At 42.2% G+C, this 19,231-nt stretch overlaps 1 protein-coding gene across 7 annotated transcripts in view; it reads left to right on the top strand.

Annotated features, from left to right (window-relative positions):
- The first annotated feature begins 1,640 nt into the window (after positions 1–1,640).
- MAST2 (microtubule associated serine/threonine kinase 2) overlaps positions 1,641–19,231 on the top strand; it is a 204,507-nt gene continuing 186,916 nt past the window's right edge. For 5 of the 7 annotated variants that reach the window (XM_027108629.1, XM_027108628.1, XM_027108627.1 and 2 more), the window contains exon 1: positions 1,642–2,142. In XM_027108629.1, coding sequence (XP_026964430.1) covers positions 1,957–2,142 — 186 coding nt within the window. In that variant the 5' untranslated portion in view covers positions 1,642–1,956. Of the gene's footprint in view, positions 2,143–19,231 lie in introns of all 7 variants that reach the window. The other 2 variants (XM_027108624.1, XM_027108625.1) reach the window with 1 other exon arrangement.

Here is a 19,231-nt window from a genome sequence, read left to right as displayed (position 1 = left end):
AACTATAAATAATTGACATAGCAGGGATTAATAGGAGAAGGTGAGGTAGACAGAGACCAGATTTCAGATGGTCTTGCCAATCATAGTAAATTTAGTAGACCTCATCCTGAAGGTCATGGAAATCTATTTAACTGTTTTAAGCAAGGGAGTCACATGTTATATGAAGGTTCTTGTAAAGGCTTTTTGGAGGATGGGTTTGAAGAGAAAGGGACTTGCTGTAGGTGAATGATTTAGAAAGATTTCCCAGTCAAGTAGGTGAGAGAAGATAAGACTTGAGCTGAGGTAGTACCAGTGGGATGGAAAAAGGAGACAGATTGGAGAGATGGTAAGGTTATAGAAGCAGCAGGACTTGTTCATTAATTGGGTGTGGGGGCAGGAAGGGAAGGAAGGAGTCTAGGATGACTTCCAGGTTTCTGGTTGAGGCAACTGGATGGATGGTGGTGAGGAACTGAAACAGGGAATACAGGAACAGACTGATGATTGGCTGTAGAGTACACTGGTTGTGTGTGTAGGCTCTGGTATCTGTCAGACCTTGGTTTGAATCCTGGCTCTGCACTTACTAGCTGTGTCATATTGAGCATATTATGTAACTTGAATCTCAACTGTAAACTGGAAATAATACAACTTACCTCTTGTTTGCACATGTGTGAATTGAATGCACAGTGTCTGGTATACAGTAGTTATGCTATAATGTTAGCTATTATTACCTCTCAGAAAGGGTTTAGGGCGGAGGCCAAGCAAAAATGGGTGAACCCTTCAGTAAAGGCTTCTGTGAAAGAACTCCAGTCAAGACAAAAGAGGAAAAACATGGTGCTTTGGCAGACCAGCTAAAGCCAGAAGGAGGAGGTCAGACAGGGCTGAGCTACAGCCACGTTGCTGAGCAGATGAGTCACTGAAAGAGGCAGGCTGCGCTGCCCACCGCTGTGGCCAGGCTGGACTGGGCTATAACATGATGACTTCATTGTCAGTGGGGAATGATGGGGATGCCTTTTTGTCTTCGCCTTCCACTTGAAGGAATCCATCACTTCTTCCTCTTTTATAGGACTTTCCACACCCTGTTTTACTTTCTGGGAGCAACAGGAAACAGTGAAAAGGGGCAGAAAAGCCAGAATTTGAGTTTGCTCAGTGACCTGGTACATATTACTTCCCGTCGGTCTTCTTATCTATAACAGGAGAATGAGCAGACCTGCCTTCAAAGTGTGATGTGAAGATCAGTTGACGGTTGGTTGGAAGGTGCTCAACAAAAAGGCAGGCATTAGTGTTCTGTTTACTGGTTGTCTATTTTGTCTCCTTGCTGCTCCTGGTCCCTCTCCACCTACTTCCTTGAGGACGCTGATCAGTTGTAATTCACTTTTGGATCCCCACCACTTAGCTTGGCCAGACACACAATTTCATGAATGGATGAATGAATGAACGAATCAAGGAGCTTCCACGGCCGCAGCGGGCGCGTCGGGGCCCCGCCCTCTTCCGCTCTCCGCTCCCTCCCACCCCCACCACGCGGTGGGGCCAAGGGCGGGTCTCTCGCGACCGTTCGCTGGCGCGTGCGCGGGAGGCGGCGCGCGGCCAGAGGTGGCGGGCGGGCTCCCGGTGCGCGCGCGCGAGGGGAAGGGAGGGGCGGGGCCGGCCTACAGGCAAGCTGTTGGCGTCTGGCTGTGTAGCCGGCTGCTGCGGTGGAGGCGGAGGCGGCGGCGGCGGCGGCTGCTGGCCGCCCGAGCGTGCACCGGGTGGGAGAAGAAGACACTGCGGCGATGCTGCCGCCTCCGTAAGGAGCGCCAAGGAGGCCGCGGCTCTTGAGGCCCCAGAAAGCGCAGAGGAGCTGCTGGCTGGGGTCGGTGGCTTCGGGCGCCCGCCGGGCCATGGTGGCCGCGGGCGGTGGTTGGCGCGGTAGCGCCGCGGCCCGGGGCCGTGCGGGTCCGGGACATTCGCTGCGCTGACGTCCAGGGCCCAGCCGCAGATATGAAGCGGAGCCGCTGCCGCGACCGACCGCAGCTGCCGCCGCCGCCGCCGGCTGCCCGCCGGGAGGATGGGGCTCAGCGGGCAGCGGAGCTGCCCCAGCCCCTGCCCTCGCGCCGGCGAGCGCCGTCCGGGAGGCAGCTACTGGAGGAGCGGGTGGGGCCCGCAGGGCCCGAAGTCAGGGAGCAGGTAGTGCTGGCCGGGGTCTCGGAGGGAAGGGTTGGGGAGGGGGAGCCTGAAAGGGAGCGATGGGGGAGGGCGATCTCAGGCGGGAAGACTTGGGCTGGGGCGTTGAAGGGGTGGGGACTGAATAGTTCGGCAGAAGGAATGGGAGGTCTGGAGAGGCAGAAAAATGGGGAGTGGAGAAGTGGATGGAAGTGATGGTCTGGGGTTGAATAGGAAATGAGGGAGTACGGCTGAAAAATGGTCCTGTGGGGCGTTTGAGGTTAGGGGTTCTGGATGGGAAGAAGGGACGCTAGAATGTGGGCTGGGAGTAAATGAAGTGCAAAGAATAGGTTTACTAAAGAGGTATGGAGGAATTATCCAGAGGGGCAAATAGTCAATAATATAGTAAATGTTATCCTACGTTCTAGAGGTTATGTTGACAGTTGTGAAAACGGGTGTCATTCCTAAGCATTCTCTGATTTGGCCATCGTTATAGTCGTGTAGGAATATGTTCTGAAGCATTGTTAAAGTTTCTCTCCAGTAATGATTCATTTCACGAGAAAGCAGTTTTTAAAACATGTGCTTTGGGGATGCATGTGTGTAATCCCAAACCCAATACTGTGAACAGAGAATTCGTGGATATAGTCTCTGCCTTCTAGGATTGTACCACTGAAAACACCTTAGTGGGAGAACACAGATAGAAGTGTAAAAAGTTCATGGAGTTTCTGAATGGACAGGATATGTTTATATAATTTATTAATCAAGTGTAGGTGTATTTAGAAGTAGGGGATAAAGGTCAGTTTTATCAGGGAGGAGAAGTTGTCACTAGTAGCTGTAGGAAGTTCAGTGAAAGGAGAATATGTGGTTCTTGATCTTGTGGGAGTTACAGAAAAATGTTCTGTAGTAATGAACTCTAGTGACAGCTTCCCTTTCGCACACTCTACTCTAGACCCTAGCGACTTCATCTTTGGATCTTTGAAGAGTTCTGTTAGGTCTTCTGCCTCTTTCCTGTATGTTAAATAAGTATTTTCCTTAGACATCATTCTTTATTATATAGTTTCAGTGATGCACATGTTAGCCCTTGGACTTTTCCCTCCCTTTTTTTAAAAAATTAATTTATTTATTTTTGGCTGCGTTGGGTCTTCGTTGTTGTGCGTGGGCTTTCTCTAGTTGCTGTGAGGGGGGCTTCTCTTCGTTGTGGTGCACGGGCTTCTCATTGCAATGGCTCCTCTTGTTGAGGAGCATGGGCTCTAGGCGTGGGGGCTTCAGTAGCTGTGGCACGTGGGCTCAGTAGTTGTGGCGCACGGGCATCGCTGCTCCGTGGCATGTGGGATTTTCCCGGACCAGGTCTCGAACCCGTGTCCCCTGCATCAACAGACAGATTCTCAACCACTGCGCCACCAGGGAAGCCCCCCTCCTTTTGTTTTTTTATCTTGTATTCTCCACCTAGTCCTGAGTAGACTGTGCCATTTCTGCCCTTGCTTTCAGGCCACTGAGCATTGTCCTCTTACTGGAATTTCCTTCTTCATCCTTGTGTTTTATATTCTCTGCAGTTCCTATTTGAAACATTTAAAAATGTACTTAAAGCCCAGATCCTTTCCTGACTCAATTTACCTGGTCTAATTGACCTTATCACATGCTTCACTAAAGAGTTCAAGGTAACTTGATTTCTCCCTCTTCTCTATCTCAGGATTTCTGTGTTCTCTCATCTTTTAAATCTCAAAGAAGGAAGTATTCATCCTCTTTTCCAAGGCTAATCCCTCTATGTTCTTGATTTCATTCCCTCTCATAGGCTGTAGGCCCTTGTTATGTATGTTATTTTCTCTTTGTCTTATACCTCAAATAAAAACAAAACAACATGATTTCCCTGAGTTTTGTAACCTACCTAAGCTACTTTGTAATCTCATTTTTGCTTTACCAGCAACCTTCTTGAAAAACGAGTTTGTATTCACTGTCTCAGCTTCTTCACCTTGTATACATCCCCCATATTGTGATTTGGCTTCTACAAATAAATTCCCCCAAAGTGTTGTCTTCAAGGTTCCCAGTAACTTTGTGTGTTTGTTTATTTACTTTTTAATTGAGATGTGACTTATCTACAGTGTGCAAATCAAAGGTTCGTTCAGCCCATGAACTTTTACAGAATGAATACACCTATGTGACCACACCTCAGATCAGGATGTAGAACATTTCCAGTACCCTAGAATGTTCCTTTGTACTTTCTCCCAGGTATTACCCTTCTCCAGAGGTAACCACTCTCCCAAACTCTATCACCATGGATTAGTTTTGCCTCTTCTGAACTTCATATAAATGGAATCATACAGTTTGTACTCTTTTGTGACTAGATTCTTTCATTATGTCTGTGAGATTCATCTGTGTTGTTGCTTTTAGAAAAAGCTTGTTCTTTTTCATTGCTGTGTGATTTTCCATTGTGTGATTATACCATGATGGATACTAAAACTTTTCCTTTTTTTTTTAATTAAAAAATAATGTGTGTTGGGGCTTCCCTGGTGGCGCAGTGGTTAAGAATCGCCTGCCAATGCAGGGGACACAGGTTTGAGACCTGGTCCGGGTAGATCCCACATACCACGGAGCAACTAAGCCCGTGCGCCACAACTACTGAATCCCGTGCGCCTAGAGCCCGTGTTCCGCAACAAGAGAAGTCACCGCAATGAGAAGCCTGCACACTGCAAGGAAGAGTAGACCCCACTCGCCACAACTAGAGAAAGCCCACGCAGCCATGAAGACCCAACGCAGCCAAAAATTAAAAAAAAAAAAAAAATGTGTGGCTATTTGTGAAAAGTTTTCATTGTGAATTGCACAGAGAGATGCAGCAGTCCCAGGGACCTTTAAATGATTAAATATGATAGCCTTTCCCCATTCCTCATCTTCTCTGACCTCTGTGAACTATTTGTCACTCTTGACCATGTGTTCCTTCTTTTTTTTGTTTTTGTTTTTTTGTTTTTCTCTTTATTAGGTGCATTCAAGTGTACAATACAATTGTTAAACGTTTCTGGTGAAATAAACGTCGGTTATTTTATAGTGAGCTTTTATACTACAATTATGCATTTTAAAGTGTCTTTTATCTGATATTAGTATGACTACCTCAGCTTTATTTTGATTAATTTTTGCATGTGTTCCTTCTTGATATTTTCTTCTCTTTTGTCATAATGTCCATTCTACTCCTGTTACTCTGACTGCTTCTTGGGTGTCTTTTACTGTTTTCTGTCTCTGTCCCCAATATGTTCCTTGCGGATATGTCCTCTGTCCTTAGCTTTTTTCTTTTGGCCACACTGTGCAGCTTGGGGGATCTTAGTTCCCCCACTAGGGATTGAACCCGGACCCCCACAGTGAAAGTACCAAGTCCTAACCACCGGACTGCCAGGGAATTCCCAGCATTTTTCTTCATTGTACTTTGTTTTTTAGCAGGCTTACCCTATTTGTGGCAAGTGCTTAGGATGTATAATAGGGTCTGTAGTTCTCGTTCATAGCATTGTGTCACAGAACCTCCTTGTAGAGTGATCTGAGTCTCTAGGCCTGACCTCTTTCCTTAGCTCTACATTTCCATTTCTGGGCTTAATATTTCCACATTAGACCCTCAGCATTTGTGATCTTAACATTTGTGATTTTCATAAACTGATAGTGTCCTTGAAAGTCCATAACTAGAAATTATTTGATGTTGAAAAGTTAAAAATTTCAGTTTCGTGTGTTATGAGGCTGGATGGATTATTCCATTCATTCAGGGAATAAGAACCTGGCTGATCACCAAGCATCTACCTTTCACAAATGACTTTGTTCTCCATTTCTCATGATACGGAATAATGCTTGTTACATGTTATACCATGCGGGTATTTAGGAATAATTTCTGAACAGGATGCAGAACTTGGATCTCTAGCTCAGTGGCTTACTGTATCATTGAAATAGAATCCATTATTTCTCCTTTGAAATGTGGTCTCCCCGTGTCTTTCCTTTTTCTTGTCATCAAACTTGAAATTATATCCATGGTCTTTGACTTTTCCCTCTCCCTTGACCCCCTTATCCAGGTTCTGCTGATTCTGTCTTCATAACATCTTTCAAATCTTTGTTCTCACTGTCATCACCTTAATTCAGCATTTATAAATTTTTGTCTTGGTTGTTGTAATATTTTAACTGCATTTACTTGTTTTTAGTCTTTTAACCTCTGATTTATTCTGCATTCTAATTAAAAAAAAGATTGGAACTCCTTGCCTACCTGAGTTCCAGTGATAGATAAGTATTTGTTAAATGATCATTTTATTGCTTTATCTTCAGAAACTTTCATTAGCTTCTTGATACCATAGAATAAAGTTTGAAGACCTTGGCATTGAAGGTCTACTTGATACTTATCACTTTTTATTAGAATCAGAGTTAGAGGCCCCTTCTCTTGGTTCCCAAGACTTTGCTTTGTCTCCATTGTAGCGTACATTATTGAAATAGTTTGTCTCTCTCATAAGTAAGTTCTTTGAGGCCCTGACTCTTTCATTTACCTAGGGCCTAGTATGGTATTTGAAACATAGTTATTAGTCTGAATATTTATTAGAAACATAGATATGTGTGCTGGCACTTGAAACATGTATTTCCTCATTCTGATTGGCTGTCAGTCTCTCATCAGAGAAAAAACTCCTCAGAGGCTGTTTTATTCATCATTATACCAGCCTTTAGTGTTTTAACTGGTACGTAATGGACATTCAGTAAATATTTGTTTACTGCTTAGGCATTTTCATATGTATATATATATTTTAAATTTATTTATTTATTTATTTAATTTATTTATATTTGGCTGTGTTGGGTCTTCGTTGCTGCGTGTGGGCTTTCTCTAGTTGCAGCAAGCGGGGGCTACTCTTCGTTGCAGTGTGCGTGCTTCTCGTTGTGGTGGCTTCTCTTATAGAACACGAGCTCTAGGCGCATGGGCTTCAGTGGTTGTGGCACACAGGCTCAGTGGTTGTGGCACACAGGCTCAGTATTTGTGGCTTGCGGGCTCTAGAACTCAGGCTGAGTAGTTGTGGTGCATGGGCTTAGTTGCTCCAATGGCATGTGGGATCTTCCCGGACCAGGGATCAAACCTGTGTCCCCTGCATTGGCAGGCGGATTCTTAACCACTGTGCCACCAGGGAAGTCCCCATATATTTATTTTAATTAATCATTCATCTGAAAAGCTCTTTCTTCTCTGTCTTTGCTCATTAAAATTCTACTCAAGTTTCCAGGCCTAACTCATGCCACAGAAACTGTTCTGTGAAGTTGTTTTTCCATGATTGGGCTGTAGTAAATAGCACTTCTATCCTTCTGTATTCATTTTGTATTATTTCATATCTGCTTTTAAGTTGTAAATTACTGAGGGTAGGAACTATATCATCATTTTATCTATCATAATGCATAGTCAAGGGCTTTGTCACAATAGATGTTAAGTAGTTACTTGTTGACTGAATGAATTATTTGTGGACTGAATGAATAGAAAAAGATTAAAATATTTTGAATTTTGAATTCTCTTGGCATCATTAAGGAATTTTCAAAATTATTTTCATGGAAATCAGTATCTTCTCTTTATTCTGCACTATAATATTAGTATACGGGCAAAAGCATGGGGCACAAAACATACAGAGGGGAAGCTGCATATATTGTGTAGGGAACTGTAATCAATTTAGTATTGTTGGAAGTTGAACTTGAAGCTATAGATGTTGAGTTAAGAGACTAAAGGAGCCTAGATTGTAGATGGTCTTTAGTATTATGTAAAAAGATAGTAAGTAGGGAAGCAGGGTGGTCTTTCTTGTTTTTTAGCTGGATTACTCTGGCAGCTGTGTGGAGGATACAATGTAGGACATGGTGATTGAGACATGGGCATTTGAGAATTTTTCTGAGTTTTCAATACAGAATGTCTATTTATTTATTTATTTAGTTAGGCTGCGCTGGGTCTTAGTTGGGGCACGCGGGATATTTAGTTGCAGCATGTGGGCTCTTAGTTGCGGCATGTGGACTCTTAGTTGTGGCATGCGGACACTTATTGTGGTGTGCATGTGGAATCTGATTCCCTGACCAGGGATCGAACCCGGGCTCCCTGCATTGGGAGTGTGGAGTCTTACTCACTGGACCACCAGGGAAGTCCCTCAATACAGAATGTTTATTGGCCCTCCCTCCCCTCTTGTCCAGAAGTAATATGAATAAGGGCCAGCTCCTGAAAACCTGTTACCTTTGGAAGATTTGATTTCATCAGAGGTACTGGGAGCAGAGAGCCTGGGATGGTTGAAGCAGGTTGGACAGTGTTTCCTGATGAGGGTAGGACACATCTGCCTCCAGATTTTTCCCATCTTTGTTTTACTGGTTGCCCATAGCCTAAGATCAACCTAAAAGCTTTTTCCACCCCAGTTATTCATGGTGACCTATGATCAGGACTGTGAGAGGCAGCTTAATATTGCAATCATTATGCCTCCTTTATTGCTGGTCTTAGCTGCTTATGATTCTCTGCTAAATTTGCCACCTAGCTTTGTACTTTCTTGATAAAATCCCTATGGCACCTTGGTAATTATTACTTTTTATCAGCAGTTATTGGTTGTTTTTCTTCATTATATACATACTTGGGGTTCCAAAGAGTTTTGAAAACCAGGTTGTTGGGTCAAGGGCTAGCCCTGGGGGAAGAGGAAAAAGTCCTCAAGGGAGAGCAGAGACTAGACGTTATTGGCAGTAAGGACTTAGACAAAATGCATTGTTAGTCAGACATAGTTGACCACCTTTTTGTTGTTCCTCATTGTTAACTCCCAAACTCTTTTCTCTGCACTGTAGCCATGTGTACAGTGGAAGTACAGTAAATAATTGATGGGGAAAATTGACATAAACCTGAGCCTCTTACTTCCATATTCATTAGGTACTTTTCATCTTTACCAATAATTGTTCTGCCTCTAAAATCTTAGTTTTGAGCTTGCCAGACTCTGACCTTCACATCATCTTCTGTTTCTCTAGCTCACATTTATTTTAGGATTTCCTCTCCAAAAATTGTTCAAACGCTTTGGAACCTCTGGTCTGTTGATTTTTTTAAAAAAAATAAATTTATTTATTTATTTATTTATGGCTGCATTGGGTCTTCGTTGCTGCATGCAGGCTTTCTCTAGTTGCAGCGAGCAGGGGCTACTCTTCATTGCGGTGCACGGGTTTCTCTTTGCGGTGGCTTCTGTTGTTGTGGAGTATGGGTTCTAGGTGGGCTTCAGTAGTTGTGGCATGGGGGCTCAGTCGTTGTGGCTTGTGGGCTCTAGCGCGCAGGCTCAGTAGTTGTGGCGCATGGGCTTAGTTGCTCCGTGGCACGTGGGATCTTCCCAGACCAGGGCTCGAACCCATGTCCCCTGCATTGGCAGGCGGATTCTTAACCACTGAGCCAGCAGGGAAGTCCAGACTACCTTTTCATTGTCAGTCACCTCATGCCTCTACTTTCCTCCTTGTCCAACTTAACATTTCATGGGCTATCATAATTACTGCTATGCATGTACCTTCAGTACCTTCTATCATACCTGCTTGAGAAAATTCCAACCATGATTAAACCAACTCTGCCTATTCTGCCCTTGTGTCTAGGCAGCTGAATGTGGCTGGAGGAAAACACAACGATGCTGACATCTAAATTTGTGATCATGAACCTAAGGAGTCTTTCAGCAATGACAGTCAATCCTATGACATTCCCTAGTCCATTCACTTTTTTTTTTTTTTTTTTTTGGCAGTGCCACATGGCTTGTGGGATCTTTGTTCCCAGACCAGGGATTGAACCCAGGCCCTCAGCAGTGAGAGTACGGAGTCCTAACCACTGGACCACCAGGGAATTCCCTCCATTCACTCTTAAATGATAGTTTAATCGTTCTCCTCAAACTTTTAGCACTCTATTTGTCCTCTTTACTCTCAGTTGATGTCCTTGCTTCCTGTTTCACTGAAGAAAAAACAAAGATAATCCTACAAGCTCCCATTACAAGTCACCCAACCTACCTATATCTGTACCCGCATTCTTTTTTTTTTTTTTTTTTTTTTGCTGTACGCGGGCCTCTTACTGTTGTGGCTTCTCCCGCTGCGGAGCACAGGCTCCGGACGTGCAGGCTCAGCGGCCATGGCTCACGGGCCCAGCCGTTCCGCGGCATGTGGGATCTTCCCAGACCGGGGCACGAACCTGTGTCCCCCGCATCCGGCAGGCGGACTCTCAACCACAGCACCACCAGGGAAGCCCTGTACCCGCATTCTTTTCCCTCTCTCTTATTGCTATGGATAATCTGTTCCTATTCCCATCTAAGGCCAACCCCTACATCTAAATAAGAGTTTTATTCTTGGAATTATTCTTTCCTACTCCTGAGTCATTAATGTTTTTTTTCTGTTGATGATTCTCATCAGCATACAAGCATGCTACAATATTTTCAATCTTGAAAAAACTTCATTAACCCTGCATTCCCTCTCATTCATTCATCCTTGGATTCAAGAAGTTTTTTTTGTTTTGTTTTTTTAAAATTTTTTGGTTACTGTTGGGATTATAGAAGTGAAAAAGGCAGATGACAAACCCTGCTTTCAAAGTTTCTATTCTAGTAGAGGGAATCAGATAATAAAAGAAATAAGTAAAATATGTAGTATGCTATACGGTGATAAATACTACAAAGACAATAAAGCAGGGAAGGGGAATATAGAGTGATGGGGGATTTTATGGCTTAAATAGCATTATCAGGAAAGGCATCTCTTTGGAATGAGATGTTTGAGTAAAGACCTGAAGAATGTAAGAGATTGAGGCATTTAGATTATGTGGGGGGAAGAGTATACTTGGTAGAGGGAATAGGAAGCACCTTGGGGTAGAAGCATACTTCCAGCTCTAAAATTTGTGTTTGAGGAACACCAAGGAAGCCAAGTGTGGCTGGAGTAGAGTAAGAGGAAGAGTAGTAGGTGAGCTCAGAGGGGAAAGATGGGGAGAGGAGGGCTGAATTGTGGAGAGTTTCAGATTGGTAAGGGTCTTACAGGCAGCTGTGAGGATTTTGACTTTCATGTTGAACGAGATGAGAAGCCATTGGAGAGTTTTGAGCATAAGAATCACGTGATCTAACATTTATTTTAATCCCACTTATTTGGCTACTTTAGCGAGCATTGACTGAATGGGTATGTGGAACCAGTTAAGAGGCTCTTGCAGTTATTCAGGCAAAAGAGCAAGGGATACGAAATAATTGTGAGTAGGAGAGTGCTCCTCTTTATAACAAAACTACTTGAAAGAGTTGTCTATATCTTCTTTCATTTCCTCTCCTCTTGAACCCATTCCAGTCAAGTCAGGCTTTAGTCCCCCGTCATTCCACTGAAACACTTATGTGAAGGTCATCATTGGTCTAACCCAGTGGCCAGTTTTCAGTCTTCATCTCACTCGACCTGTTGCTTTTGACATGGTTGATCATTCCATCATTTGGCTCCTGGGACCATGCTGTCTTGGTTTTCTTCCAATCTCACTGGTGCTTGAGAGCGTTCAGTATTTTTTTTTTTTTTAACATCTTTATTGGGGTATAATTGCTTTACAATGGTGTGTTAGTTTCTGCTTTATAACAAAGTGAATCAGTTATACATATACATATGTTCCCATTTGTCTTCCCTCTTGCGTTTCCCTCCCTCCCACCCTCCCTATCCCACCCCTCCAGGCTGTCACAAAGCACCGAGCCAATATCCCTGTGCCATGCGGCTGCTTCCCACTAGCTATCTACCTTACTACGTTTGTTAGTGTGTATATGTCCATGACTCTCTCTCGCCCTGTCACAGCTCACCCTTCCCCCTCCCCATAACCTCAAGTCCGTTCTCTAGTAGGTCTGCGTCTTTATTCCTACTGAACGCTCTAGCAGGAATAAAGACGCAGACCTGCTAGAGCGTTCAGTATTTAATCTGCTTTTGCAGTCTATTCTCTCTCCTGATGTAATCTCATCAGATTGTATTACTTAACATTCCATCTCTGTGCTGCTGATTCCCACATTTATTTCTCTAGTCTTGACCTTTCTTTTGAGCTCTCCTATTTTCAGTTGTGTATGTAACATTTCTATTTGGGTAGCTAATAGACCTTTCAAACTTAATGGGTCCAAAGCTGAACCCTGTTTTTCACTTCCCATTCCACTGCTTCCCCAGTCTTTCCCACATCAATAAATGGCACTATCATTCACTCATTTATTTAGAGCAAAACATGGAAGTTGTTTTTGATTCTTTTCTTAACCTCATATTCCACATTCAGCCCATCAGTTCTGGTTGGTGCTACATTCAAATTGCATGAGACTTTTCCCCACTAGCTCCATCACTACCTTAATCTTAGCCTCTATCATCTTTCATCTGGATTACTATAAAAGTCTCCAAACCTGTCTTCCTGATTCTGTTCTTTTACCTCCTCTCCCCTCCGCCCCCATGATAATTTGCACACAGCAAGATCGGTATCATCCTGTAAAAGCTAAAATCAAAGTTTGTTACCATCCCCTACTCAAAAGTGGCTTTCCATCACAGTTGATCAAAATGGAAGGTGCTTGCTTTGTACTTAAAGTCTGCATGATCTGCCTCTTGGCCTTCTCTAACCTCATTTCCTTCTACTCCTCCTCTTGTTACTGAGCTCTGTTCACACTGGCTGCCTTGATGGTCTCCAAATATATTAAGCATGCTCCTGCCTGAGGACATTTTAAAAATTATTAATTGAGGACTTCTATACTTGGTAGTTTTCTCTACGTGAGGGGTTCTTTTTCTGGATATATTTATATGACTGGCTTCCTCATTTCATTTAGGTCTCTGTTCAGATAAAGGCCTTCCTTGACCAGCCTTTTTATTATTATTTTTTAAAATAAATTTGTTTATTTTATTTATTTTTGGCTGTGTTGGGTTTTCATTGCTGCATGCAGGCTTTCTCTAGTTGCGGCGAGCGGGGGCTACTCTTCGTGGCGGTGTGTGGGCTTCTCATTGCGGTGGCTTCTCTTGTTGCAGAGCATGGGCTCTAGGCGAGCGGGCTCAGTAGTTGTGGCGCACAGACTTAGTTGCTCCGCGGCATGTGGGATCTTCCCGGACCAGGACTCCGACCCATGTCTCCTGCATTGGCAGACGGATTCTTAACCACTGCGCCCCCAGGGAAGCCTGACCAGCCTTTTTAAAGTAGCACTCTTAGTCATTCCCTTCCCCTCTTTTTATTCATGTCCTTTATTCACCTGTTACTGTCACATATTTGTTATTTATTGTCATTCTCACACATTAGGATATATGGTTCATGAGGGTAGGAATTTGGGTTGGTTTTTCCTTACTGCTGTATCTCCAGCTTCTAGAATTGTATATAGGAGGTACTAAATAAATACTTCTTGAGTGAATGTATAGTGATTAAGTCATTCTCTGACCTCAGATTCCAACTCTATTACCTGATGCAAGTTACTTAAGTTCTTTAAGCCTTACTTATCCCATATAAATGTAATGGACATACTATCATTACCGATTTCATAGGGTTATTGTTAGGATTTAATAAATTAATCCATGTAAAACACTTATTACAAAGCCTGATACCAGTGAGCACTCAATAATGGTTAATTATTATATTTTTAGGGTAAGTGCGTAGAATGTGTGAATATAGAGTTCATATTTTTCTGTGTTCTCATCTGGTTTTATAAAGAAATATAATAGAAAAAGGTATGTCTTGACCTTTGATTTGTTGTTGTTATTGAACTCTTCTTTTACTTTGTTCAGCTTGAAAAGATGGCTTTAATTTGTGCGTTTTTCCCTTTAGGGAAACTTTTATGGATTTCTTTCTTAACTAACTGGCTTAGAAGATATTTTATATATATATATATATATATATATATATATATATATAGTCTCCCTAGATTTTAGAACATAATTAAGAGCAAATTCAGGCCAAGGAAACCGCATTTTAAAATTCTGTAATATCGTTTTAGTTGTACCAACTTTAATGTAACAAAATATTTTCTAAGGGTGAACCTGGGTAGCAGATGCACAAATCCTTTAACCTTTAATGTGTTGGGAGGTTAACAAGCCACATAGTTTCTCTGCCTGTATTTCAGCAAAGCAGAGGTAATATAGTACTGTCTGGCCTTCTAATTTTCATGACTATTTGAGATCTTCAAGAATGTTTTAAAGACAAAAGAGTTTAAAAATAGTTGGGATTGGGAATTCCGTGACATTCCAGTGGTTAGGACTCTGTGCTTTCACTGCCACGGGCCCAGTTTCAATCCCTGGTTGGGGAACTAAGATCCTGCAAGGTGCGTGGTGCAGCCAAAAAAAAAAAAAAAAAGTTGGTATTAATTCTTAAAAAGTCCTTAAGTTGTTTCAAAAGGATGTTACCAAGATGATTTCTTTTTTAGGTGACCCCAGGAAATCTGAGTCCTGCCTTTGACCAGTAAGAGAATGGGACATTTTACTACTAGCTCTCATGCTAGTAGTCTTCTATATATTTATTATTATTATTTTTAAATATTTATTTATTCGTTTAGGCTATGCCGGGTCTTGGTTGCGGTGCGTGGGATCTTCTTTGCAGCATGCAGGATCATTTTTTTTTTAGTTGCAGCATGCGCACTCCTCAGTTGTGGCATGCGGACTTCTTATTTGCGGCATGCGAACTCTTAGTTGCAGCATGCATTTGGGATCTAGTTCCCCAACCAGGGGTTGAACCCGGGCCCCCTGCATTGGGAGTGCGGAGTCTTACCCACTGGATCACCAGGGAAATCCCAGTACTCTTTTATATTTAAGAACACTAGTTGCTGTAAAAAAATACATTCAAAAGAACCTAGAGTAATGGAGGCTCTACCATTTTCTACACATGGCTTCCAAGGTCACCTGAGGCAGGTGGGGCAATCTTGTGGGAGTTGTTGATGCGCAGACCTGGAAATGGCTTAATCACTTCCACCCATATTCTGTTGCCAGAATTCAATCATAGGGCCATAGCTTGTGCCCAGGAGGAAGGTGAATCATGTTTGGTCAATATCTAGCTAGTCCTTGCCATAGCCCTCAAACCCTAATATGGTCCTCAGCTAGAACTATGTAGAAATCCTATTATTCTGGATATAGACCACCTAGAACCTTCATTCCTTATAGGCCCACAGAGTTTTGGATAATAACCGTTTTGAATGCATGTAAAGGCCTTTTTGCAGGAATACCTAGGAGGTCTGGAAAAGCTTGTTTTCCTCCGTCTGTGGCAGAGCTAGTCTCTGGCAACCCCCACACTCTTTCAGGTCTTGGTGACTAGTGATCGCTTTCTGTAGGCATTTCTCAGTTTGTCCACCCAGCCATGTGGAAGAGAAAAAAGCCATAAGGAAGCCAAGAGAAGCCAGAGAGGAAGGCGACTGGGTCTCAGCTATTTTCACTTTAATAGGCTCCTGGAAGGAAGTGTGGCCCTAGACACCCTACCTCTACATGTGCTTTGACTTCTTAAATTGTGGTAAAATACACTTACCATAAAATTCACGATTAGTGACATTCAGTACATTCAAATGTATAACCATCACCACTATCTAGTTCCAAAATATTTCCTCCTTCCCCCAGTCCCTGGCAACCACTAATCTGTTTTCTGTCTCTGTGAACTGTGAACATTTCATGTAAAGGGAATCATACAATACATGGCCTTTTATGTTTGGCTTCTTTTACTTAATGTAATGTTTTTGAGATTCATCCATATTGTAGCATATATCATCAGTATGTCATTCCTTTTTATGGCCGAGTAATATTCCATTATATGGATATACCACATTTGGTTTATTCAGTCATCAACTGATGGGCATTTGGGTTGTTTCCACCTTTTGGTGATTGTGGTAGTACCCCTATGAACATTTGTGTACAAGTTTCTGTTTGTACACCTGTTTTTCAATTTTTTGTTTCTATATATAGGAGTGGAATTGTTGGATCATATGATAATTCTATGTTTAAGTTTTTGATGAATTGTCAAACTGTTTTCCACAGTGGGTGTATCATTTTAACATTCCCACCAGCAATTTACAAGGGTTCCAGTTTGTCTGTGACCTTGCTAGCACTTGTTATTTTCCATTTTAAAAAAATCTAGCCATCCTAGTGGATAGAAATATCTCATACTTTTTTAAAAAAAAAAAAAATTATTTATTTATTTGGCTGTGCTGGGTCTTAGTTGCGGCACACGGGATCTTTAGTTGTGGCATGCAGGATCTAGTTCCCTGACCAGGGATTGAACCCGGGCCCCTTGCCTTGGGAGCGTGGAGTCTTAACTGCTGGACAACCAGGGAAGTCTCTGTCTCTTTTTAATCTTTTCCTTTCATCTCTTCCTTTTCCTTAAAATCTGTAAGTTGAAAAACCTTGGGGCATTTGGCCTGTAGAGTTTCCCAAAGTCTAGATTGCATAGTTATGGTGCATTTCAAAATGTTTTATGTCCTGTTGTATTTCCTGCAAATTACAGCTGGATACAGAGGCTTAATCAGCCTCAGGTTCAATTCCTTTGGCAAGATTTTGGGTGGTAGTGTGTTCTTTCAACAGGAGGCATGTGATGTCTGCTTTTTGCTCTTTGATTGTAGCAGTTGCTGATGCTCAGTGCTGAGATTCGCTAATTGGGAGTTGCAAAGTAGTGATATAATTCTATCATTTTGTTTTCATTTATTAGGTGGCATAGCATTTTAAGGAGATGCTTCTCATCTACTGTTTGATTCCCAGTGGTATAGTTCATGTAAGAATGGTCTGATTCTTTCCTTTTATTTACCTAGTTTTTAAGGTAATAAATTGGTTCCCGGTCATCTTCAGATGGTGATCAGTTAGTTATTTTTTATTATCACTGTGGAGTCATACATTTAAATGTATTTGATGGGTTTCAACCCATATTTTATGTGTTTTTCTTTCTTTTTTTTTTTTACTGCTAATTGAAGCTCACATTGTCCTGTTGTTGTCTAGGAAGAGCCTCTTCATATTGGTTCCTTAGTCTTTTTTTTTTTTTTTTTTTTTTTTTGGCGGTACGTGGGCTTCTCACTGTTGTGGCCTCTCCTGTTGCGGAGCACAGGCTCCGGACGCGCAGGCTCAGCGACCATGGCTCACGGACCCAGCCGCTCCGCGGCATGTGGGATCTTCCCGGACTGGGGCACAAACCCGTGTCCCCTGCATCGGCAGGTGGACTCTTAACCACTGCGCCACCAGGGAAGCTGGTTCCTTAGTCTTTTTGACCCAATCCTAATAGTTTTGATAATTTTCTTGCTATCTCTTACGTTCAACTGTTCCAGGCTCATTTTCCACCTTAGACCTGGAATTAGCTGTTTCTCTAAGAACTCTTGGCTTCGTTTAATGGGAAATGGAATTTCAGAACACCTGCAGTCTAGATCCTAGGGATACTTATTGCTACTAGGTTGATCATTGTTCCTATGACCTTTCAGTGGATAGAGTTAGAAATAAATATAATAAAAACTATCTTGGCAATCAACAGTGATATTGACAAAGGACTACAGAGGTTTTTTTTAAACTTAATCTCCCATTTATTACATTAGTATCTCCTTTCTTTCATACCAAGAATCATGTTCCCAAAGACTCAGGGGATGATAAAATTAGAATATCCAGGAATTACTAATTTGCTTTATCATATGTTAACTGTATAACAGTCTCTAGTGGCACTACTAATGTACTACCACCAATGATTAATGAAAACTGTTAAAAAATTTTTTTGTGTATGTTGTCTCCACCTTCTCCCCTCATTTTTTGGTTGACCTATATCTACATTGTCAGATCATGTAGCCATTATATACTATACTCTCTCCCTTTTAATGAACACTTATTTATAATTTTATAAATGACCATATATTTAATGCTAATCACCATATTGATACATCTCTGGTTTTTTTTTTAATTGAAGTATTGTTGATTTATAGTGTTGTGTTAGTTTCTGGTATACAGCAAAGTGATTCAGATATACATATATATTTACATATAAATATATATATTCTTTTTCAAATTCTTTTCCATTATAGGTTATTACAAGTTCCCTGTGAATATAGTTCCCTGTGCTATGCAGTAGGACCTCGTCATTCTAGTTATTTTGATTGTATGAATCTTTTGTTTTTTTGTTTTTTCTTTTCTTTTTTGTGGTACGCGGGCCTCTCACTGTTGTGGCCTCTCCCGTTGCGGAGCACAGGCTCTGGACGCGCAGGCTCAGCGATGGCCATGGCTCACGGGCCCAGCCGCTTCGCGGCATGTGCGATCCTCCCGGACCAGGGCATGAACCCGCGTCCTCTGCATCGGCAGGCGGACTCTCAACCACTGCGCCACCAGGGAAGCCCCGAATCTTTTGTTTTTAAACATGTGTTTATTTTATTTTATTTTTTATTTTTTTTTGGCCGCACAGTGTGGCATGTGGGATCTTAGTTCCCCGACCAGGGATCGAACCCATGCCCCCTGCAGTGGAAGCGCAGAGTCTTAACCACTGGACTGCCAGGGAAGTCCTGATTGTATGAATCTTGTTCTTTAGTACATTCCTTAGGAACGACCTGTTGGAACAATATTCTCTGAGTTATTTTATATTGATAACATTTTGCCTGTGCCCTTTACCTTGAAGATTAGTTTTCCTGGATATAAAATCCTGGGCTCATACTGCCTTTCTTTGAGTATCTTATATAGTATCTTGTAACCCTGTTTTTCTTCTGGCATAAAGAATTGTTGTCGGGACTTCCCTGGTGGCACAGTGGTTAAGACTCCATGCTCCCAATGCAGGGGGCCCGGGTTTGATCCCTGGTCAGGGAACTAGATCCCACATGCCTGCCACAACTAAGGAGCCTGCGTTGCTGCAACTAAGACCCAGTGCAGATAAATAAATATTAAAAAAAAAACGTTGCCATAGTCTGATAGTGATGCAGGTTTTTCTAATAGGTCATTTTTTTTTTAATGCTGAAATGATTTTTCTGTTAAAGTCCAGTTATTATACTAAAATATATCTTGGTGTTGGTCATTTTGGATTTATATGTCATGCATGTGGTGTGCTCTTCCAGGATGTAGTTTTCATATATATAGTTTTAATTTCAGCAAAGTTTTTGAATTATAATTTTAGTATTGATATTCGTTCTGTTACCTTGCTTTGATTTTCTTCTGCAGGGACTTCTATTTGCTGTATGTTGGATCTTCTTTGCCTCTCTTCAACATATCATTTTCTCTCAAACAT

Source organism: Aethalodelphis obliquidens, unplaced genomic scaffold (genome assembly GCF_003676395.1).
Source record: "Aethalodelphis obliquidens isolate GAN/ISIS:26980383/991018 unplaced genomic scaffold, ASM367639v1 scaffold9, whole genome shotgun sequence".
Classification (NCBI taxonomy): Eukaryota; Metazoa; Chordata; class Mammalia; order Artiodactyla; family Delphinidae; genus Aethalodelphis; species Aethalodelphis obliquidens.
The sequence above is the reverse complement of the archived record's forward strand: the minus strand, read 5'-3'. Positions and strand labels throughout refer to the sequence as shown.